The sequence below is a fragment of the Talpa occidentalis genome, unplaced genomic scaffold (assembly GCF_014898055.3).
Source record: "Talpa occidentalis isolate TD23 unplaced genomic scaffold, MPIMG_talOcc4v2.1 talOcc4.5, whole genome shotgun sequence".
Lineage (NCBI taxonomy): Eukaryota > Metazoa > Chordata > Mammalia > Eulipotyphla > Talpidae > Talpa > Talpa occidentalis.
In genome coordinates this window covers 20,247,306-20,271,903 of record NW_023604861.1, presented here as the reverse complement: position 1 = coordinate 20,271,903, position 24,598 = coordinate 20,247,306, and the positions used below count along the sequence as shown (strand labels likewise).

Sequence of the window (24,598 nt, the reverse complement as noted above, 5' to 3'; positions counted from 1 at the left end):
AGAAAGAAAATGTCCACTGATACATACCTTAAAAATAAGCAGACCTATAGATGTAATCTTAAATTCTTTTTATAGAAATACCTCTCCATAAAAAAGGATACCAGATAATACAAACTAGTATGAAGAGATTCAGAAAGTAATGATGGTAGCAAATAACTTGCTACATAATATTCATATTCAAGAAAGTAAACCTGAGGTGTTAAAATATAACTTGTCCGAATCAATGATACTATTAGCTAATAGAAAATTTTCCATTCTATAAGAAACTTTGACATAATTTATTACCTTTATTTATCACAGGGCTAACTGCTATAGAGAAAAGTCATAAAATTCAGAAAATATTGTTATATATATGTGTTTAATTTCTTGGTGGTTAAAAATCAGCAAGGAAAAAAATTAACCAAAATTAAGCACACTTGTCATACACAAAATTCTCATCTAAAAAATAATGTGACTAAATTGAAAGCTGAATATTGATTTCCCCTACCTATATTGTGCATGCCTCACTGTGAAAAGAAAGGAGTGGTAGCCAGGAGACCAACACTCATACAGTTTGCAATTTCATTAAACATACCAGGAAATGATCAGTCTCCTGAGTGACTTCCCCCTAAGTGTGCCATGCCACTAAAGCCAGACACATCTACCCACAACTCCCAGTTCTAGGCAGCAGACAAAAGACCCATTCTATATCATTCAAAAGAACATGAGGCGGGGCCTCCCTGGTGGCTCAAGGGTTAAGCATGGCACTATGAAGCAATCCTCAGCTACTGCAGCATGAGTTTGATCCCTGGCCGGCCAGGGGGCAACCCACATGGCACGGCAGACCTCTCCTGTCTCACCCGCTGCTCCCCTCAGCAGTGTATTTCAGTCAGTCTGCCTGTTCTGTTCCCCACTTTGTCTCTGGTGAATCCTCTCACCCACCCCCCCCACATCTGTCCTGTACCTTAGTTCTTGTATGCATAAATAAATAAATCTTTAAGAAAAAAAAAAGAACATGAAGCACATTTTAATTTTTCTAACATTGCCGATGTTCTTTTCGAAATTAAAAAAGCCTGTTTTACTTTTAATACATAATGTGCTTTGCCAGTGGGTAAATGGACAAGTCTTTAGTGTTCAACTTCATGACTAATGTCACACAGAAGGGAACCTGGACATCTCTGCCAGTCAACCATGACACTAAGAAGGCTTATCTGCTGCCAAAAGTGTACGTGCATATTAAGAAGCAAATCTAACTGCTAATTCTTTCTATCAGATATGCCAGTACACAGTCACGATTCACAACATCAGCAACCAAACCCTCGGAACAAGGCTTAAGTTTATGTCAGGGAGAATTGCGGTCTGGCCCATCCTTCCTTCTCCCTGACAGTTTTCAATAGCTCATCAGGAGGAGCTGAGGTCTAGCTCGCTTCCCTCTTCCTCCTTTCCCCATAAAAACCTGAGGTCTAAGGAGTGTTATTTTTTTTTCTCTTCTTCTGGCGGTTGGGGGGTGGTCATCTTTACCTTCTAGGACACAATCAGCTTGTTCCTCTCTAGGCTCCACGTTACCTTGCTTCTGGTGACTGACACCTCTTGTTAATCTGATACTTAGTACTTTTTGGTTTTTTTGGTCCTATTCTAGCATAAGATACTGCTTTCATTTCTGTATCCCTGGAGAAGTGATGTCCTTTCCTGGAAACCCATTATGTAGGGCCACCCCTTTTCAAATCCTTACACAAATTCCTAGTGAACACCTCAAATTCCCAGTCCCTTTCCCAGCCAGTACACCTCTTCCTTTCTTTCTGAGTCTCCAGTTTTGACCAGCACCATTCTGTCATCTCTCCTTCCAAGCTATTTCCTAGTGTTATCATCCCAAACTACTTAACTTTCCATCTGAAATGGCTCATCCCTCTTCTCCCGGGCAGTTCATTTGCACTTCGAGGTCCACATCATTTGACCATGGTTTCTTAAAGAAACATTAGAATAATCTTTAATAATTATCCTTCAGCTTTCTGAATTCCACTTAACTAGCCCCCTCCAAAAAAAAAAAAAAAAAACCCAAAATATAATTTGTGGGGAGAAATGCTTTTTCAGTAATGCCAAAATACCTAAACACTCCTCCACCATACAAAGTTTTTTTTTTTTTTTTTTTTTAAAGTTGGTTCATTTATTTTTTTTTTTAATTTTTTTTAATCTTAAATTTTATTTTTATATTCCCCCATACAATTGCAAACGCCCCATTCTGACCCCAATCCTTCCCCTCCCCCCCCACCCCCCAAAAAGTGTCTCTGGTTCATAGTTTTTTGTTGATTTTGATTTTCACTTTCTTATATTCATTTTCCTGGTCCCTTATTTAAGTTTTCTAGATTCCTGCTATGAGTGAGACCATCCGGTATTTTTCTTTTTCTTTTTGGCTTATTTCGCTGAGCATGATCCCTTCCAGTGCCATCCATGTTGCTGCAAATTGCATGTGTTTATCTTTTTTGAATGCTGAGTAATATTCCATGGTATATATGTACCACATCTTCTTGATCCAGTCATCTACTTTTGGGCATTTGGGTTGTTTCCAAAGCTTAGCTATTGTAAACAGTGCTGCTATAAACATAGGAGTGCAGGTGCTCTTTGGAATTGATGTTTCTGTGTCCTTTGGGTAAATACCTAGGAGTGGAATTGCTGGATCATATGGAAGCTCTATGTTTAGTAGGTCCAGAAATCTCCACACAGCTCTCCATAGTGGTTGGACCAGTTTGCACTCCCACCAACAGTGCACAAGAGTTCCTTTTTCTCCACATCCTCGCCAACATTTGTTGTTGCTAGTTTTTTTAATATGTGCCATTCTCACTGGTGTGAGATGGTATCTCATGGTAGTTTTGATTTGCATTTCCCTGATTGCAAGTGATGTTGAACATTTTTTCATATGTCTGTTGGCCATTTGCATTTCCTCTTCAGAGAAGTTTCTTTTTAGCTCTTCTGCCCATTTTTTGACTGGATTATTTTCTTTGTTGTTGCTGAGTCTCATCAGCTCTTTGCAGATTTTTGTGATCAGTCCTTTATCATTAGTGTTGGGTGCAAAAATGTTCTCCCAGTTGTCCACCATACAAAGTTTTATTCAGCCTTTAATACTCAGCTCAGGTGCTGGCTCCTCTGTGAACCCTGCAGTAACTCCTTGAGACAATGCAAGTCATCCCATTCTTTGGGTTTCACATGGCCATTGTAACATTTAATATGTTGTATTGTAATAACCTGCTAGGATGTCAGTCTTCCCCACTGGGCCATGAACTTCACAAAAGCCAGGGCTGTGCCTATTCATCTTTCTATCCCCCATTTCAATTCAAGTCAGCAAATATTCCAGCACCTAGCACTGTGTCAATTTTAAAGTTGGTACTTTAATAAATATTTCATGAAGAAATGAGAGAGTAAGGAAAGATAAATTTACATTACTTTAAAACTCTTCCCCCAAAACTCTGACAGAAACTTCCTTATTCCTACTTCCAGAAGAAAAGTATGTTTTTTCAAAATCTATACTCACAGTGGGAAACTCAAAGTTTGTTTTATGTTTGTAAATTTAAATTATAAATAACTTGAATTATAGAGCATAGCACAAGTGACCTTGGAGGTAATCTAGTCTAAGGAAACTGTTAATATCTGGCACTCTTGGTGTCACTCTCCACCACCTGCATCACAGCAGACAGCAGTAGTAGATCATGACCGTCCTTATTACACCCAGACTTAGCCTTAGAATCCTAAACTCCACACTTAACAGTCTGCTTTCTAGCATTAGTGGTCAAGATGCATGCTGCTTGTCACTCCTGATTTAGCTCATTCTTTTTTTTTTTTATTTAAATTTTATTTTTATATTCCCCATACAATTACAACCCCCTTATTTTTACCCCAAGCCCTCCTTTCCCCGCCCCCCAATCCCCATGGATTGTCTCTGGTTCATAGGTATTTGTTGATTTTAATATTTTCTTTCTTATAGTTATTCTTTTTCCTGGTCCCTTATTTAAGTTTTCTAGATTCCTGCTATTTCTTTCGGTATTTTTCTTTCTCTTTCTGGCTTATTTCGCTGAGCATGATCCCTTCCAGCGCCATCCATGTTGCTGCAAATTGCATGTGTTTATCTTTTTTGAATGCTGTAGCTCATTCTCTCTTACTACATAGAAGCAAGGTGAGATCCAGAGAGGTTAAATGGCTTTGACAAGGTCACAGAACTAATTAGTGGTAGAACCTAAAGTAGAATGTAACTCACCTAAAGGTTAATTCCACTAGAATACACTTCTTATTTCTATAGCTGGAACAAATACTTCATAGAAAATACTAGTTTTGTTCATATAATGCATACAGGGGTTGCCTGCTTTTCAAAAGTTCTAGCTAAGCTACTTCACTTTTATGAAAAACCTGTGTTCTCACCTGTTTGCACTAACTGAAAGAAATCCAAAGATATTTGCTCTTGTGGCAAAAAGCAAAAATAGCATTCAGCATTTGTTTTGCAGTGGCTGTCCTAGAGAGAGTAGGCACTCTGAGTAGCAAAAAGGGCATCACCAAGCTCCTTCCCTGCAACTACATTATATAGGTTATGATTTCATCACATCATTCCTGCTTTTACTATATTTTAGTGTTATTTTATGTGTCATATGTTATTTGATAATATTTGGTAGTTTATGTTTAGGGCCTTGAAATGCTCAAAATTTCTTCCATATAAATTAATGGTAATTCTTCATTTTATCCCACTCTTATGCAAATTCTCATAGGGACATTCTACTTTCAGATAAAAATCTGTATATGTATGTGTTACAGACTATGTTACATATTATATATAATATTATATATTATACTATGTTACATATTATATAGTTTAGAATCCTCGCTTACTATTTCTGACCAATGTTTCAAAAAAAGCTCATTGGTGTGGCCTACCAAATCAATCTTCCCTTAAACTTTGGAGGCACACTTTTCCAAAAACTAACTGTAGCGTGGTCCAACATTCTGGGACAAATATACAAACTTCTTTTTTTTTTTTTACTTCATTTTTTTTTAAAGATTTATTTATTTATGCATACAAGAGCTGGGTACAGGCCAGAGATGTGGGCAGGTAAGAGGATTCACCAGAGACAGAGTGGGGAGGAGAACAGGCAGACTGACTGAAATACACTGCTGAGGGGAGCAGTAGGCGAGACAGGAGAGGTCCATCTCACCATGTGGGTAGCTCCCTGGCCGGCCGGGGATCAAACTCATGCTGCAAAGGCTGCAGATTGCTTCATAGTGCGGTGCTTAACCCCCTGCACCATCAGGGAGGCCCACCAACTTTTTTTTAAACAAATGTGAAATGCCTCTAAATGTTTGCCATACTAGGTAAAACACAAAAAAATGCAATGAAAAAAATAAAACTGGTCATTTTAATTGTTTGATAATCTTTCTTAGAGTTTCTTAAGATATTAAATATACATTGAAAAAAAAGTCATAGGAGTTAGAATATAAGCAGGACTTATCATTTATATTATTTCTGTCAATTGTGTGCTGTTTTTTGCTGAGGTAGTAATTTTTATTAACTTGCTCAGGAAAGCCAACTTACCCTTTTTCATTCAGTCTTCATCGCCACAGGTACACATGGGTGTCAGGTAGGATCTCAGAAATGTCTTCAACCTGCTCAAACACTATAGGTATCTATATTTATCACACTAAAGAAAACAAATGCAAGTCACTGGTTTGTTTTCCAGAGCATAAGCTTAAAATTCTCCAAAGGCTAGTTTTGTTTCTTCCCCATGGGCCAGCAGGGGTATAAGAAAGAAATACTGAAAGTTGAAATAAATTAAAATCTCAAATTCTTTAGCCTCTTTTTCTTTGAGCAGCAAACTGTAAAAACTCCCAAAGAATCAACACCCAGGACACCTCATTATCAGAAATAGGGAGGCAAATAGGAAAAGGAATAAAGAGGGGAAACAAAAACTCTACAGCCTAAGAATACATAAAAGAAGGCAAGCAAAGTTTTTTGGATATGGAATCACACAAAGGTTAGTCATTTGAGGATAGGAAATGAAATAAACTATTAGCACATAGCAATGATAGCCTTTGGGGGAAAAAAATGTCTGATTTTTGTGGACCAAGAAAAACATAGTTGTAAGTGACCTCTGACTGTTATTTGGGCAACACATGCCTCTTTATTTCAATGCATGACTTTACACAAGTATAGCAGACTTATGACAGTGGCCTTGTAGATATGTATCTTCAGAGACATAGGGTATCAAAGAAAGGCATTAACAATCCTTTTCCTCTAATAATCTCTGGGGAAAATGGTGATTGCATATTGAAACTATTTACCAACTGCTTCTCAGACTCAGTTCTACCCAGATCCAAAACATTATTTGGCTCCATAACATCAGGTCTGGGTGTCTGTAAGTTACATTTTCCAGACTAACTTGACAACTGACTTCTAGTTAGGTTTTCAAAGGGAGGTACTATTAGGAGACTGCCAGCTAGAAGAAAGGGAGAAATGATGCTCCCACTTCTAGCTTTTGTATACATACTTCCAGCAACTTCTCACCTTCACAATCAACTTTGTGATCTCTCTAGAATTCCAAGCACCAGTTATCCCTCTTCCATGACAACAACTTGTTCCAATCTATTCTTTGCAGAATCTGCCTGCATTACCTGAATTAAACGCAAAATTTCTCATTCTATTTGATTTTTAGGAATCATATCCTTACCCAAATATTAAGCCTTCTGTTCCAAATAATTCTCAAATTGTATGCTCTTGGTTGCAGTCACACTGGATGTCTTCGTGTGTACCATATTTGGTCTCTATTATTTTTGTATAAAATTGTTCATTCCACCAAAAATATAGCTGTTCTTCTCCCCCCACCCCACTCCCACCAGAGAGAATATCTTCCTGCTCAACATCCAGATCTCCACTGAAGGATCACCTGTTATGGGAAAACTTTCCTGCCATCATAGGTCAGGTTCATTTGCTTTATACTCCCACCAAACTGTTCATTTACTTTCACAGCATTTAATTTTTAATTTTGCTTCTGTTCCATGTGTCCTTTTCCTTTGGGATGAGTTAAAACCACCCCCACCCCCCCGAATTATGGTACAGGGCAGGGAGAGCAAGGTAAACATCATTGCTTTAATCCTTACCCACCTTTACACAGGTAGGTGAACTTTGCCATTTTTCAGTATGAAGTTCATTTCAGTCAGTAACGGTTATGGCCTGAATAAAAGAGCTAACATATGTAGGACTACTTCATTTACTGACACTGATTGTTGTGTAACCAGTGGGAGAAATAATTCTGCAGTATCTCCATAAATTTACAAGCATACAAACTAAATTTATCCCTTTCAGATACTTCAAATTCTTGCTCTGAAGACCTCATTCTTTAGAGGGAGCACACATCCTTCCAACATATTTCCCCAGATTGTACCCCAAGATGGAACTTGTTAAATGTTACTTTGACTTTACTTTTTTAAACAAAATAATTTTAAATTTATATGCAGTTGTAAAAGGTGAATAAAACCCTATATGCCATTTACCAGATTTCCCCCAATGGTGCTACTTTGCAAAATCATTTTACAATATCACAACCAGCATACTGACATCAATGCAGCCAAGAAACAACACCTTGCCTTTATTTTCCTCACCATGTTTCCCTTATGCTGTCCTTTTACAATCACACCCACTCCCTTCATCCCCACCATCTCCACAAGTCCTGTTCCTATCTCTTTAATGTTGTGATTTCAAAAATGTTATAGAAGTGAATTACGGATTAGCTTCTTAGGGTGGGCATTTTCTATTCAGTGTAATCTCTGAAGATTCATCCAGGTTGTGAAATGTATCAATAGTTTCTATTTTACAGTTGCATGGTATTTCATGGATGTACCAATTTAACCATTCACCCACTGAAAATTAAAATGCCCAGGAGTATAACTGTTGATTCATATGGTAGTTGCACATTTCTCTCTTTAAGAAATTCCCTGTTTTCCAGTGTGGCTATACAATTTCACATTCCCACCAGCAAAGTATAAGTTGATCCAGTTTCTCTGCATCCTTGTCAGATTAGCAGTGCCACTAGTTTTATTTTGGCAATTCTAATATGTATTTACTGATACCTCATTGTGGTTTTAATTTCCTTTTCCCTAATGACAAAAGATAACTGAGTATCTTTTCATGTGCTTACATCTCATCTGAGTATCATCTATATTCCAATTGGATCACTTATTTACCATTGCACTTGGAGTTATATATTGCAAATATCTATGCTAACTTTCTAGATATGTGGTTTGCAAATATTTTCTCCAACTCTGTAGTTGATCTTCTCATCCTTGTAACAGCTCCTTTCAAAGGCCAGGTTGTAAGTTTTGATGAAGCCCAATTTATGCTTCTATGGTTGGTGTTAAGTCTCAGAACTCTATACTTATACATAGAGCCCAGATTTTGTCATGTTTTTTTTTTTCTCTAAAAGTTGTATAATCTTACATTTAAGTTCCATGTTGAGTTAATTGTAAAGTGTGAGAATTAGGTTGCTTTATTGTGTTTCCAATGGCTGTTCAATTGTTCCAGGTTTATTTGTTGAAAAGGCTATATTTCTTCAATTGAAATACTTTCAAAGTCAATGCCCAAATTCAAAATGTCTAACATTCAATTGCTTTTTACACCTTGTTAAAAATCATTTAGGCACATTCGTGTGTGTCTGAATTCCTTATTCTGTTCCACAGATTCCACCAAGACTCATCCATCAAGAATAGACTTGATTACAGCAGCATAAAGTGTCTTGAAATTGAGTAAATTAATTCCTCCTGCTTCTCTCTCTTTCAAAATTATTTTAGTAACACTAGTCTTCTTTCCTGTTCATATAAACTTTAGGATAATCTTATAGCTACAAAAAATCTTGTGGGATTTTTTTTTTAAGTATTGCTAAACTTGTATGTCAATTTGGGGAGAACTGACACATTTACTATGTGTCACATAGTAAATTAACATTTATAGTATGTTGTGTCTTCCAATCCATGAATAGCAGTATGTTTCTCCATTTATTTGGATCTGCTTTGATTTCTCTAAATGGTATCTTACAGTTTCAGCATACAAATCATGCATATTTTTAGATTACATAAAAATATGCCATCTTTTCTATGTACTATTATAGTTGGCAATATATTTTTCAGTCTACAAGTGTTCAATACTAATATTCAACTTATTTTTGTATGTTTATCTTTCATCCTAAACCCTTACTGAGTTCACTTATCTTATATATAGGATTTTGTATATAGACATTATCTACAAATAGGGGCAAGTTTTCTTCCTTTCCAATCTGTATTTGATTTATTTTCAAGTTTTACTGCATTTTGCTAGAACTTCCAGCATGATGCTGAATCACAAAAGAGGCCATCATCTTTGTTTCTGATCTGAGGAAGAATTCAGTTATTCACCATTAAGTATAACATTAGCTGTAGGCTTTTTGTAGTTGCTTTTAATCAAGTTGAGGAAGTAAACCGATCCCTGTTTTTCTCATTTTTAAATCGTGAATGGATGTTGAGTTTGACTTAGTAAATGCTCCTCATCCGTCAAAGGCCTCCCCCACCCCCTTAGCCTGTTATGGTGGCTATTGGTTTTTAAATATTGAAACAGCTCTGCATCTCTGGAATAAACCCCATTTCATCTTTGACATATTGCTGTTTACTTGCTAATATTTTGCTAAGAATTTTTCCATAATTATTAGTGAGGGATCATATGGAAGGAAGCTCCATCTTCAGCAGGTTGAGCAATTCCACTTCTAGGTATTCATTAATTGAAAAGGGCACCTGCACCCCTATGTTTACAGCAGCACTATTTACAATAGCTAAGCTATGGAAACAACCCAAATGCCCACAAATAAATGACTGGATCAAAAAGAGGTGGTACATATACACAATGGAATATTACTCAGCAATCTAAAAAGATAAACTCGTGCATTTTGCAGCAACATGGATGGAGCTGGAAGGGATCATGCTCAGTGAAATAAGCCAGAAAGAAGAAAAATACCGGATGGTGTCACTCATAGCAGGAATTTAGAAAAACTAAAAAAGGGACCAGGAAAAAGACTAACTATAATAAAGTAAAAATCACAATCAACAACCAACTATAAACCAGAGACACACTATGGGGTGGGGGGAGGGATTAGGGTCAAAATAAGGGGGGGTGGGAATTGTATTGGGGAATATAATCAAGATGAAAATGCACCATACATTGTGCAAAAATGAAAAATGTTAAAAATATATTAAAAATATTAATGAGGGATATTGGTCTATGGTTCACTTTTGTACTTCTCTGTCTGGTTTTGGCATCAAGATAATGCTAACATCAAAAAATGAAGTATTTCCTCCACTTCTATTATCTGGAAGATTCTGTAGAATTGGCGTTAATTCATCCCGAAATGTTTAGAATTCACCAGTTAAAACATCTGGGCATGGAGATTCCTTTTAGGAAGGAAGTTTTTAATTATGAATTAATTTCCTTAATAGTTATAGGACTATATACATCCTTCAGTTTTTAAAAACAACAAAGTTGAAATGGGAGTCAGATGAGCATATAAAAACAGTTGAATATAACACAATGTGGAAGATACAAATGTAGACAGAACATGGCTCTTCAATATCCTTAATCAAATAAAAACCTATGTAGAATTGTTATACAGTTGCTCTGGTTAAAGCCCTTTGTTAGGGTTGAAGAATGTCGAGGGGTATTTTAACATACTTTAGGATTATACACATGTATGCCCCAAGTGTACCTACTTGGAAAAATCCCAGGTCCAACTGGCCAAAAGTAATCACAGGTTATATGGTGCAGCACACAAAAATCTTGGGACACTGAATCTGAACCTTAGGATTGAATGATCTTATGGCTTTATGTGATAATGTAAATTGTGCTGAGGTGCTCTTGTGGCAGATAAAAGGGAATTCTTAAGGAAACCTTGGAATTCATTCAGGTTGCTATCATCACCCTTAGCTTGAATGCTTCCTTATGAGCAACACACGAGTAGATGTGCTCACCATATATGACAAAGGACTCATATCCAAAATTTCCCAAAAAATCAATAAAAAAGAATTCAAACAACCCAATCAAAAAACGGGAGAGGTGCTAGACACTTCTTCAGATATAGAGATGGCCAACAGACACATGAAAAAATCCTCTTCACTTATCAGAAAAATGCAAATCAAAACCAGAAAGATACTCACACCTCTGAGAGTGGCTCATATAAACAAGACCACTACCTCACACCTCTGAGGGTGGCTCTAAACAAGACCAAAGACAAGTGTTGGTGAGGATGTGGAAAAATAGGAACACTCATGCTGTTGGTGGGAATGTAGACTGGTCCTGACCCTACACAACAGTATGGAGATTTTCCAAAATATTAAGTAGATCTACCATATGACCTGTCAATTCCACTGATTCTACAATTCCACTTCACTTCATTACCTGAGGAATGCAACACTACTCACAATAGCTAAGCTATGGAAACAAATTAAGAGCCCAGAGAGGTGAGTGGATCAGGAAGATTTAGTAAATATACACAACGGAATTCTATTCACCTATGAAAAAGGTAAACTCTTGCCATTTATGACAACATGGATGGAACTGGAGGGGATTATGCTAAGCAAAATGAGTTAGAAAGAGGAAGACAGTACCTGATGGTGCCACTTATATTTGGACTACAGAGCAACAATACAAAGGGTCAGATAAAACTTAACCATTTACAAAACCCTAGAAATTTGACTGTAGAATTGAGGATCTAAAGGGAAAACGGGGTAAAAGCAAAGTGGGGAAGGGGCACAATGGACTATGTTGGAGGACTTTGGGTGTCTTGGTGGTGGGTGTGGTATGATTAATAGACTGCTGAAAAGTGTGATCCTATATTCCTAAATCACATACAATGTTGTAAATCAGAGTCACCTCAATAAAAAAAAGAAACCAAACTCAAGGTTCTTAACCATCCATGTCAAAACAAAAAAGATGAAAAAGCAAGACATCCTCTTAAATGACATGCTTTTCTATTAAGTTTTTGTCTTTTGGTGCTTATTAAAGCTTATTAGTGGGGGGGCAGGGGATGGGGAGGCAAAAACAAGTACTACTTGCTTCCAGGCCATTTTCAATGAGAAGTTCCACAAATGCAGGAATAAACGGTTCAGCCTCTTCTTCCCTTCCATGGCATTTTAGATGACTCTTTTTTGTGAGCACACCCAATATGGGATTCTTTTTCACTGGTGATCTTTACAAAACAAAACTTTAAAATTCTACCCCTTTAGTTTAACCAAAGAATGGCTGATTGGGATTCTATTACATTTTAATGCATGTAGTTTCCATCCACTTTGGTATTATAAATACATGTAAGGGTTGTTAAGACTAATAATCAGATTAATACTCAAAAGAATATTTTTGTCAAGTTAGCTGTTTGGTTTTATTGAAATCCTTCCTTCATTCAGACATAACAAATGCTAAGTGCCAGAACTCTTCCCTATCATTCCTTGTGTTAACTTCAAATAACTTGATATGAAAAACAAGTAAAATTGGATTATAACCTGCTTGCCACAAAAGGAACTAAACAAATATTGCACTAAACTTAGTACAAATTTGACAGCTATTCATTTCTCATGCCAAAATTGAAATAACATCTATTTTTAAGTATTTTGACTTCTAATATAAAATACAAGTCTTAAATCATACATATTACTTTTTTTTCTAAGTTGATTTTTTTTTTTAAGATTTATTTACACATACAAGGGGTACAGGCCAGAGGTGTGGGAGGTGAGAGGATTCACCAGAGTGGGGAAAAGAACAGGCAGATTGACTGAAATACATGGCTGAAGGGAGCAGCGGGTGAGTCAAGAGAGGTCTGCTACAGCATGTAGGTAGCTCCTGGGTCGGGCATGGAACTTGCACCACAGAGGCTGTGGACAGCTTCACAGCGCTGTGCTCAACCCCTGCGCCACCAGGGAGGCCCCTTATTTTTATTTTTTTTAAATTAGGTTGGTAATATCCTTAGCTTTATGAACGTCACTTGTATTTCTAGACACTGAAATTTATTTAAATGGGATCTTGAGATAAGTAACATTTAAAATGTCTAAAGAATGTGAAAAGCTTGTACTCTTATCATCTTTGAAATAAGATGAACATCCTAAATTCAAAAACCTCAAGTACTTCATTCTATTTTAGATAGTCAAAATTATTCTCATAGCTTTGAATACCATGTTTTCTTGTATACTTCGATATACATAACATTAAGAGTATAAAACGCCCCCCCCCAAAAAAAAATCTGCAAATAACACTGCAAACCCTCAAACACTGGAATTGTCAGACCATATTGCATATTAGATAGTAACATGACTGTTAGCTCACAAAATGTTCATGGATTACAAGAAACTTTATTCTTCCCAATAAAATGGGGGAAATGCCCACTTCTGTTTATGGCATAAAAGGAAAACATATGGTGATCATTATCTTCCCACTTCTACTGAATTTTCTTTTCAATTTTATTCATTATGTTATAGTAACAAATGTTCATGAACTTCATGAGGAAAACAAATTCTAGAAGAGCAGTTTGAAGAGTTGAGATTAAAACACGAGTTTGTTGTTGCTATAAATGATTTGGTACCACCTTGTATTTTGGGCATTGCTTTAGAAAATGCAAGTTCTGGTCCCATCTTGTCCTTTATTCTATCCTGATTACCTGTCCTGCCTTTCAATAGACTTACAGTAATGAGACTGTAAGCTCTTGAATATTTATAAAATGCTGTAACAAAATCATAAAAAAAAAAAAAAAATCTGTAGCTCCAGGAAAAAATTTGCTATGGTATACAAAAGGCTATTTTATATACATTGTAGAAATTACCAGGAAGTCACTATTGCAGCAACATATTATGATTCCTCTGCAAATGGAGTTCTTAAAAATGGTATAAACCTGGTATCATAAATGAAAATACAAAACAGTATATATAACAGAAAGCCGTTTTTACATGTCTGGTGACTATTTCCAGATAACAAGTTTTCTATTATCCTTTGTGCCTCTTTAAATTTTTCTACAATAGCATCAGCTACATGTGACTCTAGAAAAGGAATTTTTAAAAGGGTTGTCTTTTTTGGACAACATTCATACTTTATGCAGACGCTTTTCAGGTTAAGTGAATGTAAGAACATGCTCAATCTGCAAATATTCTGCAGATGCTGCTAGTGTGTGTGTATATTTTATAACTTTAGCAAGCATGTTATTATTATCCAATGCCTTCTATTTCAATCCAGTCTTCTATTGCACCAGATTCCTTTAGATTTCAATCAAGACTTTCACACTTTTGTGATGAGAATGTATTTTCTCACACAAGCAGTGATAAGTGGAAGTTACTACCACTTATTTAACCCATGATATAGAAGATGTAGTTGCAATAAAAAGCAAAATACTGCATTATATTCAGTAAAATTCAATATGAAATGAATATGCTGAATGCTGGAAAAGCATGCAGGGTAAAGCAGAGCAGAAGAAATGTTCTGATAAAAACTGAAAATATGGGGCCTCCCCTGGTGGTGCAGGCAGTTGAGCACCAGGCTGTAAAGCTGTCTGCAGTTTTTGCAGCGCCGGCCGGCAGGCGAGGGTCCCACATGGTGCGGCAGGCCTCTCCTGTCTTGCCCACCGCTCCCCTCAGCAGTGTATTTCGTCAGTCTGCCTGTTCTGTTCCCAACTCTGTCTCTGGTGAATCTTCTCACCCTCCCGCGCATCTGGCCTGTACCCCGGATCTTGTGTAAATGAATAAATAAATCTTAAAAAAAATGAAAATGTGAAGGGAGGTTCTAAAAACCTTCAGTGACTTTGGAAGTTGACAGTGTAAGCACTTTATATACATTTTCTCTTCAGAATCATTCTGAATCATGTACTTCTTTGAAGTCATATTATTTTCACACTTACCAATCACGATAATGAGAAACTATTTAGCCCCTAAATGGAATAACGAGAAAATCCCCAGCAGTAATGAGGCAGGGATTAGGGAAAAGGATACGGAGAATTTGGTAAAGGTGTCACTAGGCCAGTAACACAAAAGCCACATAGGTACCAGAGGTTACTAAGAACAACTGAAAGTGTCAGGGAGTTAAGCTGGGGAGTGAAATAGGAGAAAGGGAACATGGAGACATTTCTTTATATAAATATTTTCAAAATTCTCAATTGTGCAATGCCTGCAGGCTACAAATTTTTCTTTGTAGTCTACATTAATATAATTAATGCAAGGTGCAGGACAATCTTAAAGAGTTAACAACTGTTTTTTTAGTAAGACTATTTTATTTAAAAATTTTCAAAATATAAAAATAATAAACATTATGGATATTTAACAAAGAAAACAACATAATTCAACTATAAATAAAAATGTTGACAACCCCATAAACATGTAATACTATAAACATTCTAGGCATACAAGAGTTTTCTAGTTCAAGTTTTACCTTTTTCAGTTCAAGTTTTATCACTTTTAGAAATAAACAAACAAACAAACAAAAAAGCTGCTACAGCTTAACCAATTACTTTCGCTCCACTCAAAGAGCAGGGAAGTTTTTTTCCCATGCCAACACACATTCGTGAAATGGGATATTTTATGGGCACAGGTATTAAAAACTGGAACAATCCAGCTTCCAGACAAGAAAAGACTCCTTTGGTGTTTTTAGGTTCAAAAATCCACAAAAACTGAGTTAAACTAAAACATTTAAGGGAAATCTTGTGCCAGACAACATGTTCTCAAGCATTATCACACCCCAAGCAGGTTCAGGAATCAAAAGTAAACCTCTATGAATGCTTTGTTGATACCTAAAAATTGTACCTTGAGAACATTCACTAAGGTGCTGGAATGAAGTCTTGTAGATGTAGAAATCTACACATCAACACAAAATGTGTACAATGTAAATAATACATCTCTTTACAGTTCATCAAATGGTCTGTAAGTATCTTAATTACCCTGCCCTCCTGTTGAGTAAAAGACAGGTGAGACTTGAAAGCAGAATAGATTACACCATATTTTAGGACTAGAAAAGTTCTCCATTTGAAATATGGGAAAACTAAGCCATGCTGACTGCATCATTTTTTAATTTAGCCAGATAAACACCATTCCTCTTATCAAAAGAGCAAATGACAAACTGAAGAAAATATTTTCTTTTTAGGAAGCTGGGCATAAATATGTATAGTTATTCTGATTTATATCATTAAATTACAGGATTTTTCTAAGGGGCTGGGATCTTTACCTGACTCACCACAGACCACTTTTATAATTAAACTGCTACATAGACTAAGTCACAAGCAATCATAGATTAAAGCCTAGCAAAGTCTAGATAACAGCTTCAAAAATGATATTGAAAGGTTTTATAGCACCAATGACTTTTTCCTAAGACACTTGAGGGGCTGCATCACTTTAAAGTATTATTTATCTTGTAAACAAGACCAAAAATATTCAGTTGATCTGTATTTTTGAGGATATTTATAAACTATTTAAAAAAAAAACAAATACAGCATGACTAGTGCAGCAAATATTGTAAAATCTAAATATATTGAAAAATATAAAGATATATAAAATGCTTCCATAATGCAATCATGCAGAGGTAAACTGCTTCATTCAGTTACACAAAAGTGATTCTGTACAATTATCTACACATAGCTCCATGAGAATCCTATTCAGGAAAATGTAATAATGAAAATATGTTATCTTTAATTATCAACATCAGGGAATTTAAGTAACTCACCTACCAGATCTCACAGCAATTTTCACAAAGTGCAATGATCTTAATGAAACCAAATCATCTTGACTTCTGATTCCCAATAGCATATTCAGCTTTGTTTTTAATTTAAAAGCAAGGGAAAAAAAAAGGAAGATGACACTATAAAGACATATAAAGGTAAGGGGTGGTAGTATGTGATTCATATCCATTACCCAATTAAATTATTAACGGTAAGTATGGTCTCTTTAGGAAATGTTCTCTGGGTTTGTAACCTAATAGGTAAACCACTGTTACATGGGCAGAGAATCTTTTCTCAAAAGAAAAAATACTGAAATAATCTGGGAAATATCTATGAACTCGCTGTGGCTAACTGCTAGTTTGCAAGTGTGAACTATAACGAAAGTCTAATTTAAGCCATAATTATATCAGAACTTACAAAATGTGTACTGTACCTTTAAGCCAAGCATAACCACCACGCTATCGCTAACTAATGTGGATCAAAACAGATAATTTACATTATGACTGATGTATTTATTCTTTTTATTTTTCATAAAGACAAAGACAACGTGTACTCAGGAAAAAATTGTTTGCAAAATAGCCTACTTTGTGCAAAAGTAATGAGTATGAGTATGTATGGGCCCCCCCCAACACAAACACCACCACCCCCCAAAAAAAATCACAAGGGTGAACAGAAGCGTAATTTGGACTTCTCTAATAGACTTTACCAAGTATAACTTCTACTTTCACAGAAAACTCATGAGATTCTGTGAAGGAATACTTAACATTCGTGGATCTTTTTTATTTTTTTTTTTGGGTGCTCCTTATAAAAAAATAACATTTTGGATGAATCTTTAGGATAATACTCAATCATACTCTTTATAAATAATTCTAAGCCACATGGCTCCTAAATAAATAATGTAGATACACACCTTTTAAGACAGGAAAACTATAGTCTATAACAATGTTAAACACACAACACTATTTCCCCTTGCTTTTAAGATTGTCCTTGAAGTCTTGATTGCGAGTGAGGACAATATGGAAAAACTGTATAAATTAGACATTTAATAAATATTTCTCAAGATCTTATAATCTACAGATCACTTTGTATTATGGTTTTGAAGAACTAAGAATTAAAAAATAATATTTGGGTAAGTGGTCTTGGTAACTACTTCAGTAAATATATTTAGAAGAAAAGGCAAGTTATAATCGTGTGTAGAAAAGTATTTTATCATCTGTTCAAAATTATTTTATCCTAACCCCAGATAGGTATCCTAAAACAGAAAAATTAAAACTAAACCCATGCTTAATTCTTTAATCATTTGCTTCATTCTAAATTCATGTTAATGAACGCAGCATCATGGCTTTATAGATTTCCTGGACACAATTCTCAAATAGGCTGAAAATGAATTTATCTCATATTAGGAAACCAAGAGATCTTTCTCCTTCTTATGGTGTTTTAAAAATAAATGGCTATAAAGGGGAAAAACATTTAAGAATAAAGTCAGACAAAGCACACACTCAGATATATTTCTGGACTCAGATGTACCCTTAGAGAACTGTAAAGACAAAACGCTAATTATAGTACATGTAAACATATATTCAAATTGATAAAGGGCAAACATAAAATGACAGGATGATATTTATAACAGTCGTCTCCAGACAGGAACAGGTCTTGCTTTTGTAGTCACAAAGCTAAATTCAGGCAATGATGATCTCTCTCTGCTGGAAAAAGAGAAGATTATTAAAAAATACTTCTGAAATTGTAAATAAATCTAAAATTTGAATTGAATTACAATATAACTAACCTCCAATTTTTCTAAATATTTAAAAGCTTCTATTTGAGAAAGTAATTAAAATCAAAGTTGCAGACAAATCATACAAATAATCAGCTTTGGTTAAATAATTTAAAAGACCTCTCTACATCACGTTTCCTTAAAACTTTTAACGTAAAAATTACAGCATAACAACACGGCTATGACCTAAAATTTTTTGTTAGGAAATGTAGTAACTGCCCATATGGTAATTTTTTGATACAGGTGTGCAAAGGTAACTTTAAGAAATCATGAACAAATTCCAAGATCTGTTATATAAAAATGAGAATAATCTTCTTAAGTTCCCCAAAAGACTTCATAGTAATTGCAAGGTATATCTAATTTCTTTGAACTCCATATGATAATTGTTTCATTCTTTAATCATGCGATATGACAAACTCTATACTAAGTACAATGATCAACAACAAAAATAAGGAATGTATCAAAATGAGACTGTTTATATGATGGGAAGATGAGTGATAGGATAAAATAAAGAAATGAGGGAGCGAGGACAGATTTAGGAAGCAGCAAATATATAAAGTTGACACCAAAAAATTCAAATAAAAGATTCTTTCAATTACATTAAGTAGTGAGTACACAATACTGATAAAGTGCAAAAAAGTTATTAGGAATTTTTTTTTTTACTAAAAGAATATAATGTTTTCATCAGAAATTAATGTTATTCATATTCACCAAGATTTCTCTCTCTCCTAGGACTTTCAAATAACTATTTTGGAAAATTATACATATAGACCTCTGATAGGTATATACCAATCAGTGAGAAAAAAGAAAAATAAGAAACTACTCTTCTCTAAGAGCATGTATACATACCTTAGAGCAACTAGCCAGTTCAAGAAGTTAGTAAGAACAAGGTAGTTCCTGAGATCTGGGAAAAGGAAATTTTCTTTCTGCCTTACAAATATTGTACTCTGATGACTTAATCCTAAATTTCCATTTTTAATTTATAAGGTTTTAGAAGAACAAGAAAAACACTGAGAAATACCAAAAAGTGAACTAACAATTAGCCAGAATCTCATGCACAGGATATTTTTGCTATAAAAGACTAATAGACTTACTTTTCTAAGTGAATAAAAAATGCTTACCAATATTTACATAAATTCTATAAGAACTAATTTTCTATAGTTAGTTCACAGTATATGTAAGGAGAAAAAAAGAAAATAGAGATTGATAGATTGAATAACACTCTAAAATAACCATTGAAATTTCAATACATTAAACAAGCAACTTCTTTTGCTTTCTTTTTGTAACTGTTAGAGCCAATGATTCCTATTCCAAGAAAAATTGGAAATACAGTCCCATGAAACAGTTCTAATAAGAAATTTCCTACAATTAAGCTCAGTCATAATTTCTACAGGTAACCAGCTGAAAACAATGAAGCTTTTTCTTTAAACTAATGGCTGTTACATTTGATGACATTACAGTAAAACAAGAGCTATGGAACACTCCCCAATTCCTGCAACATGTTTCCATTAGATGCTTGGGCATCTTAAATACTAAAGTTAATTTTTAAAATGTTACAATTACCCAATAGCATTTAAAACAACACTACTTTAGTAGAGACAGAAAACAGTGAGTAAAAATATGTAAAATGACAACCATCCCTTGAGGTAATCCTAATCAATCTTTTAAACCAGTAATAGGTAATTTTTCTAACTTTTTCCTGTATGAAGTAGCTATCTATCAATACATTGTACTCCTTTTTTAACTTCCAACTCAGTCCACAGCTATACTAAAGCAAGGAAATTATTAGGATAATTTTAAAAATTAAAAATGTTTCAAGTTTTTGGTAGCATAATGTAATAGAAAATAACTTTAAACACTGAGTTTAGAGTAAAAAGGAAGAAGTACTAGTGAGTACAGAAGTTAATATATATAGGTTCAATGGAATTTGTGCCACAAAAGGAAAGCATCTGAGAACACTATATTAAAAAAACTGCAAAAACTATTATATGAACTGTATGACCATTATATGAACTGTCAAAATCTAAGTTGTCTCCATTAATGATAGAAACTAAAACAAACAACATAGGGAGAATTGGTGTAGATACATTTTATATCAAACACTAATGTACCACCAGGCAAGCTATAGATGTGAAAGGGACTTTAGAGATTATCTAGTCCAACCCCTTTCATTTTACAGACAAGGAAACAGTTCTGGGTAAAAGACTTGTCTAAGTCCAAAGAACTAGTTGCAGAGTTGGGACCAAAAGCTAAATCTCTTAACCCTTGTCCAATACTCTACACTAGGTCTTCTTTAGACATAAAAAATTAGTGGGATGGACTAGATTCGTGGCTCTCAGCAGTCCTATTCTTATGCAATGATAGTATCCAAAAGGCTATTTTACTCCTGGAACTGACCATGACACTTACTATTCCAAAATATTAAGGCCTTATTAGTGTTATGGAAATCCTCATGCTAAGACTATATGTGCATTTGTAACCCCACTGATGTGATATTTAACTGTATCTATCAATTGTTTAGTAAAATGGTCCCAGTGACTAAGACCTTTGATATTTTTTTTTAAATTGATAAGAATTAACAAGGGAGGTAATTGTCACTCCATTATTGGAGATTCAAATATGCATTCATTCACTAATTCATCCAATAAATATCTGAGTGCCCACTATGAGCCAGGTTTTGTGACAATCACTACAGATTAAAAAGATGAATAAGACATGGTCCCCTTCCTAGAGGAGCTTGTAATCTAGTGGGGAAGACAGACATATAAACCAGATAAATTATATTACAACATAAGTACTATAACAGAGATATGAACAAAGTGCTGTATTAAAGGGGAGGGCAAAGATATGAACTGGCTAATGACCAAGAAATTTTCTAAGTCTGTGCATGTACTACCACATTTTCCACACAATTTCATGCTCAATCAATAATTAGAAAGGAGGCTGCAATGTAGAGTTAAACAAGTTGATAATGAAATCAGAATGCCTGCATTTAAATCTAGTACTTCCTCTTATTAACTGTGACTTTGGCCAAGTCACCTCATCTCTATTAGCCTAAGTTTCCTTATCTGTAAAATGGGAATTAACAACTACCTCAAAGAGATATCTTCAGTTTTAAATGAGAACACATAAAAGTACAAATATAGTACTAGTATTTATAAACATACTCATTACCTTTTAGAATCAAGTAAATACTGAACAATATTTAGAATTAAAATTATATTAATGATAAAAAATAACTGTGAATCTAATGAATATTGCTAATAATTAATCCCCATACACGAAGACCAAATCAAAACATACTTGTTCTGATTCTTTGAAAGTGACAAATTTTAAAGCATTTTTAGTTTAGTTTACTACAGACTTTGAGACTAGGGGAAGTGATTAGCTATTTATTGATTTAAATAAATAGGCAATTTCATTTATAAGGGAATTTTATAATTTCAGAGCATCAGGCTAAACTCTACTAATTAAATTTTAAAGCCAAAAATCAGCATGGAGGTTTAACTGGCCTTTGAAAGATTTACTTTCTTTATAATACCTGTTTGGTGTTAAGAGAAGAAACGTGAGCCTCTGCCAATTTGGCACCTTTCACGACTACTAAAAAGAAAAGAAAACAAACTTACCTAATGATTCAGAATAGCACATAGTCAACATATAAGAGACTACATAAAAATATATTATATATCTAAGTCTAATAATGACGTTCTTGAGACAAGTCACTACTTTGACAAAAGAAATCTGACCTTGAAATATTAAATATAAACGTGCACCAACTGCAAGCCAAACATTCCTATGAAACAGTATTACCATCAAGACAATATATATACAACTTTAACCCTGAGTGTGGGGAGAAAAAAGGAAAGAAGAATAGTATCCACTAGTTACTCCATTAGCAGAAGACTACAGTGGTAGAAGTGAAGTTGTGATTGTGAGGATCCCAGTATGGGAAGTGATTTTTTTTAATGTAACTTTAAATATAATCACTACAATCTTAGGAGGGGCAGAAACACTTGCAATCAAAATGATGAATTTCAAAAGGTGAATATATAATATCCTACCCCCTCATTCTACAAAGAATGTATTTATTTAACAGAAAATGCAGTGTCAACTTTCAATGATTATGTTCATTTGCCAGAGAAATTCACTAAAAATCACAATTGAATATTCAATATTGTTGCAAATGTGTAAGATTTTTATACAAGTATAGGAAATGCACACTTAAAATATCAGACTGGAGCACTTACCAAACAGTGTTTTCCTAAAGTAGTATCTATAGTACATTTCTTTATTCATACATCTTCAAATGGTCAAGTTTTCTTTCATACATCCAAAATGTAATGTGATGTTTTCTTATTCACCAAATGTTAGCTCTACTTGAAGTCTGGTTCCAAACTAATCAGAGCCTGCTTTTAAATTTTAAGACATTGTTGAAAATTTATAGGATCAAACCGAACTGAAGTGGAATAAATTTTAAACATTGGATTGCACATTATTGTAAAGGTACCAGAAACCATCATTATTAAGAATAAGTTAGTGATTATAGCTCCTTTTGTGATAATTGGGGGGGAGGGTAGATCACCATCTGGAATGGTCTATTTATTTTAATATTTTTTTCTTTTCTTTTTTTTTTTTTTCTTTTTTTAAATCAAGGAACATTGTCTTGGTACTTTCTTTTTGTCAGTGCTTTTTTTTTTTCTTTTCTTTTCTTTTTGAGAGACCATTCCACTTTATTTTTAACATCTGAATGCATAAGGACTCATATGCAAAGCAGTCATACACCATTATCATTAAAACCCATGGTAAAATACATACACAAGTCCAACAAAAGGCTAATACATAGTAAAGCCTAAGCATACTACTATGTAATATTATGAATACATAACTTGGGAGACTTTAGTTAGAGTACTATGTTATCTATTCATTTTTGAAAACATTCATTAAGATTTTAAATGCAAATTCATTCCTTATTTGGAGTAAAACAAAATTCTCTAAGTTATAACAAGTATTGGTCATAAGTGTTCAGACCTATTCATTAAATTACAAAGAACCCAAAGAATTCTGTAATATTCAGTAGAAGTATGTAATAAAAACATTGCATATGTTTCTAGTGTGATGTCTTTAGCAACTGTTTACTGAAATAAAACGCAAACATCAATCTTTCAAAATACAGGATCAGAAGGTAGTTTTCTTCTCTTTTGTCTATTTGTGAAATCCATCTTCATCACATTTTACCAAAAATTGTTTTTACAAATATGTAAAAGTACATTAGATAATACTAATGAAACACAGGTAGAGTTCTAGCATATGCAGATCAATGATCAGTCAAATCATCTTCTCCAAGAACGAGATTCATTGTCCTCTTCTTCTTCATCATCATCTTGAAGCAATGAGTCATCCACCAAAGACTCTTCCTGAAACTTTAGGTTAAAATGCATTTAGGAATTTACCCAAAAAAAAAAAAAAAAAGAAAAAAAAAAAAGAAAAAGGTAACACTTTAAAATACTGATTTCTCTCAACAGAGTTGAATACAAAAGGTATTCTATAGCTAGAACATTCAAGAAATAGAGAAAATCAACCTTTATCCACTCAGTGGTTTCTCTTAATCTCCTATTGCTTGTATCAAACAAGCACTAAAGAAATATCAGAGAAAACCTTTGTACATGCCATTTCTCCTGCCTCTTCATTAAATTATGCCATCTTTTATACTTATAAAACATACCTCAAAACTTTTTTTTCCTATTATTTTAAAAGAAAATATCAATGAATCTTCTATGGCTTAGCTTTTTTAACCCTGGACACTAAATTAATCAATAACTTGTATAAGTCTATCAAGATTTGTATTTCTCTTCTACTGTAACAAAACATTTTCTTTTATAACATTCCTTTCTTTTCCCCATTCCCTTCATAAAAGTTTCTCAGACTACTTTCCAAACTTTTCAAAATACCTAATACCAGGAGCTCTCCTGCTTTTCTCCCCATTGAATTCAAACTCATGGAAGGACAAAGGTATAATCTAAAATATAAAATGACAAATCATGTATATGAGTTTCAAAATATACATTTTATTCTTGCATTTGACTACGGATATGTGTAACAGCCTTAAAAGCTCTTCAAACAA

General features: G+C 34.3%; 1 protein-coding gene across 9 annotated transcripts in view; it reads right to left on the bottom strand.

The window, feature by feature from the left end:
• Positions 1–15,240: 15,240 nt before the first annotated feature.
• Positions 15,241–24,598, bottom strand: part of RBM26 (RNA binding motif protein 26) — an 85,649-nt gene continuing 76,291 nt past the window's right edge. For 7 of the 9 annotated variants that reach the window (XM_054701489.1, XM_037528839.2, XM_054701487.1 and 4 more), the window contains one exon: positions 23,152–23,897. In XM_054701489.1, coding sequence (XP_054557464.1) covers positions 23,808–23,897 — 90 coding nt within the window. In that variant the 3' untranslated portion in view covers positions 23,152–23,807. Of the gene's footprint in view, positions 18,407–23,151; positions 23,898–24,598 lie in introns of those variants that run through there. The other 2 variants (XM_054701490.1, XM_054701492.1) reach the window with 2 other exon arrangements.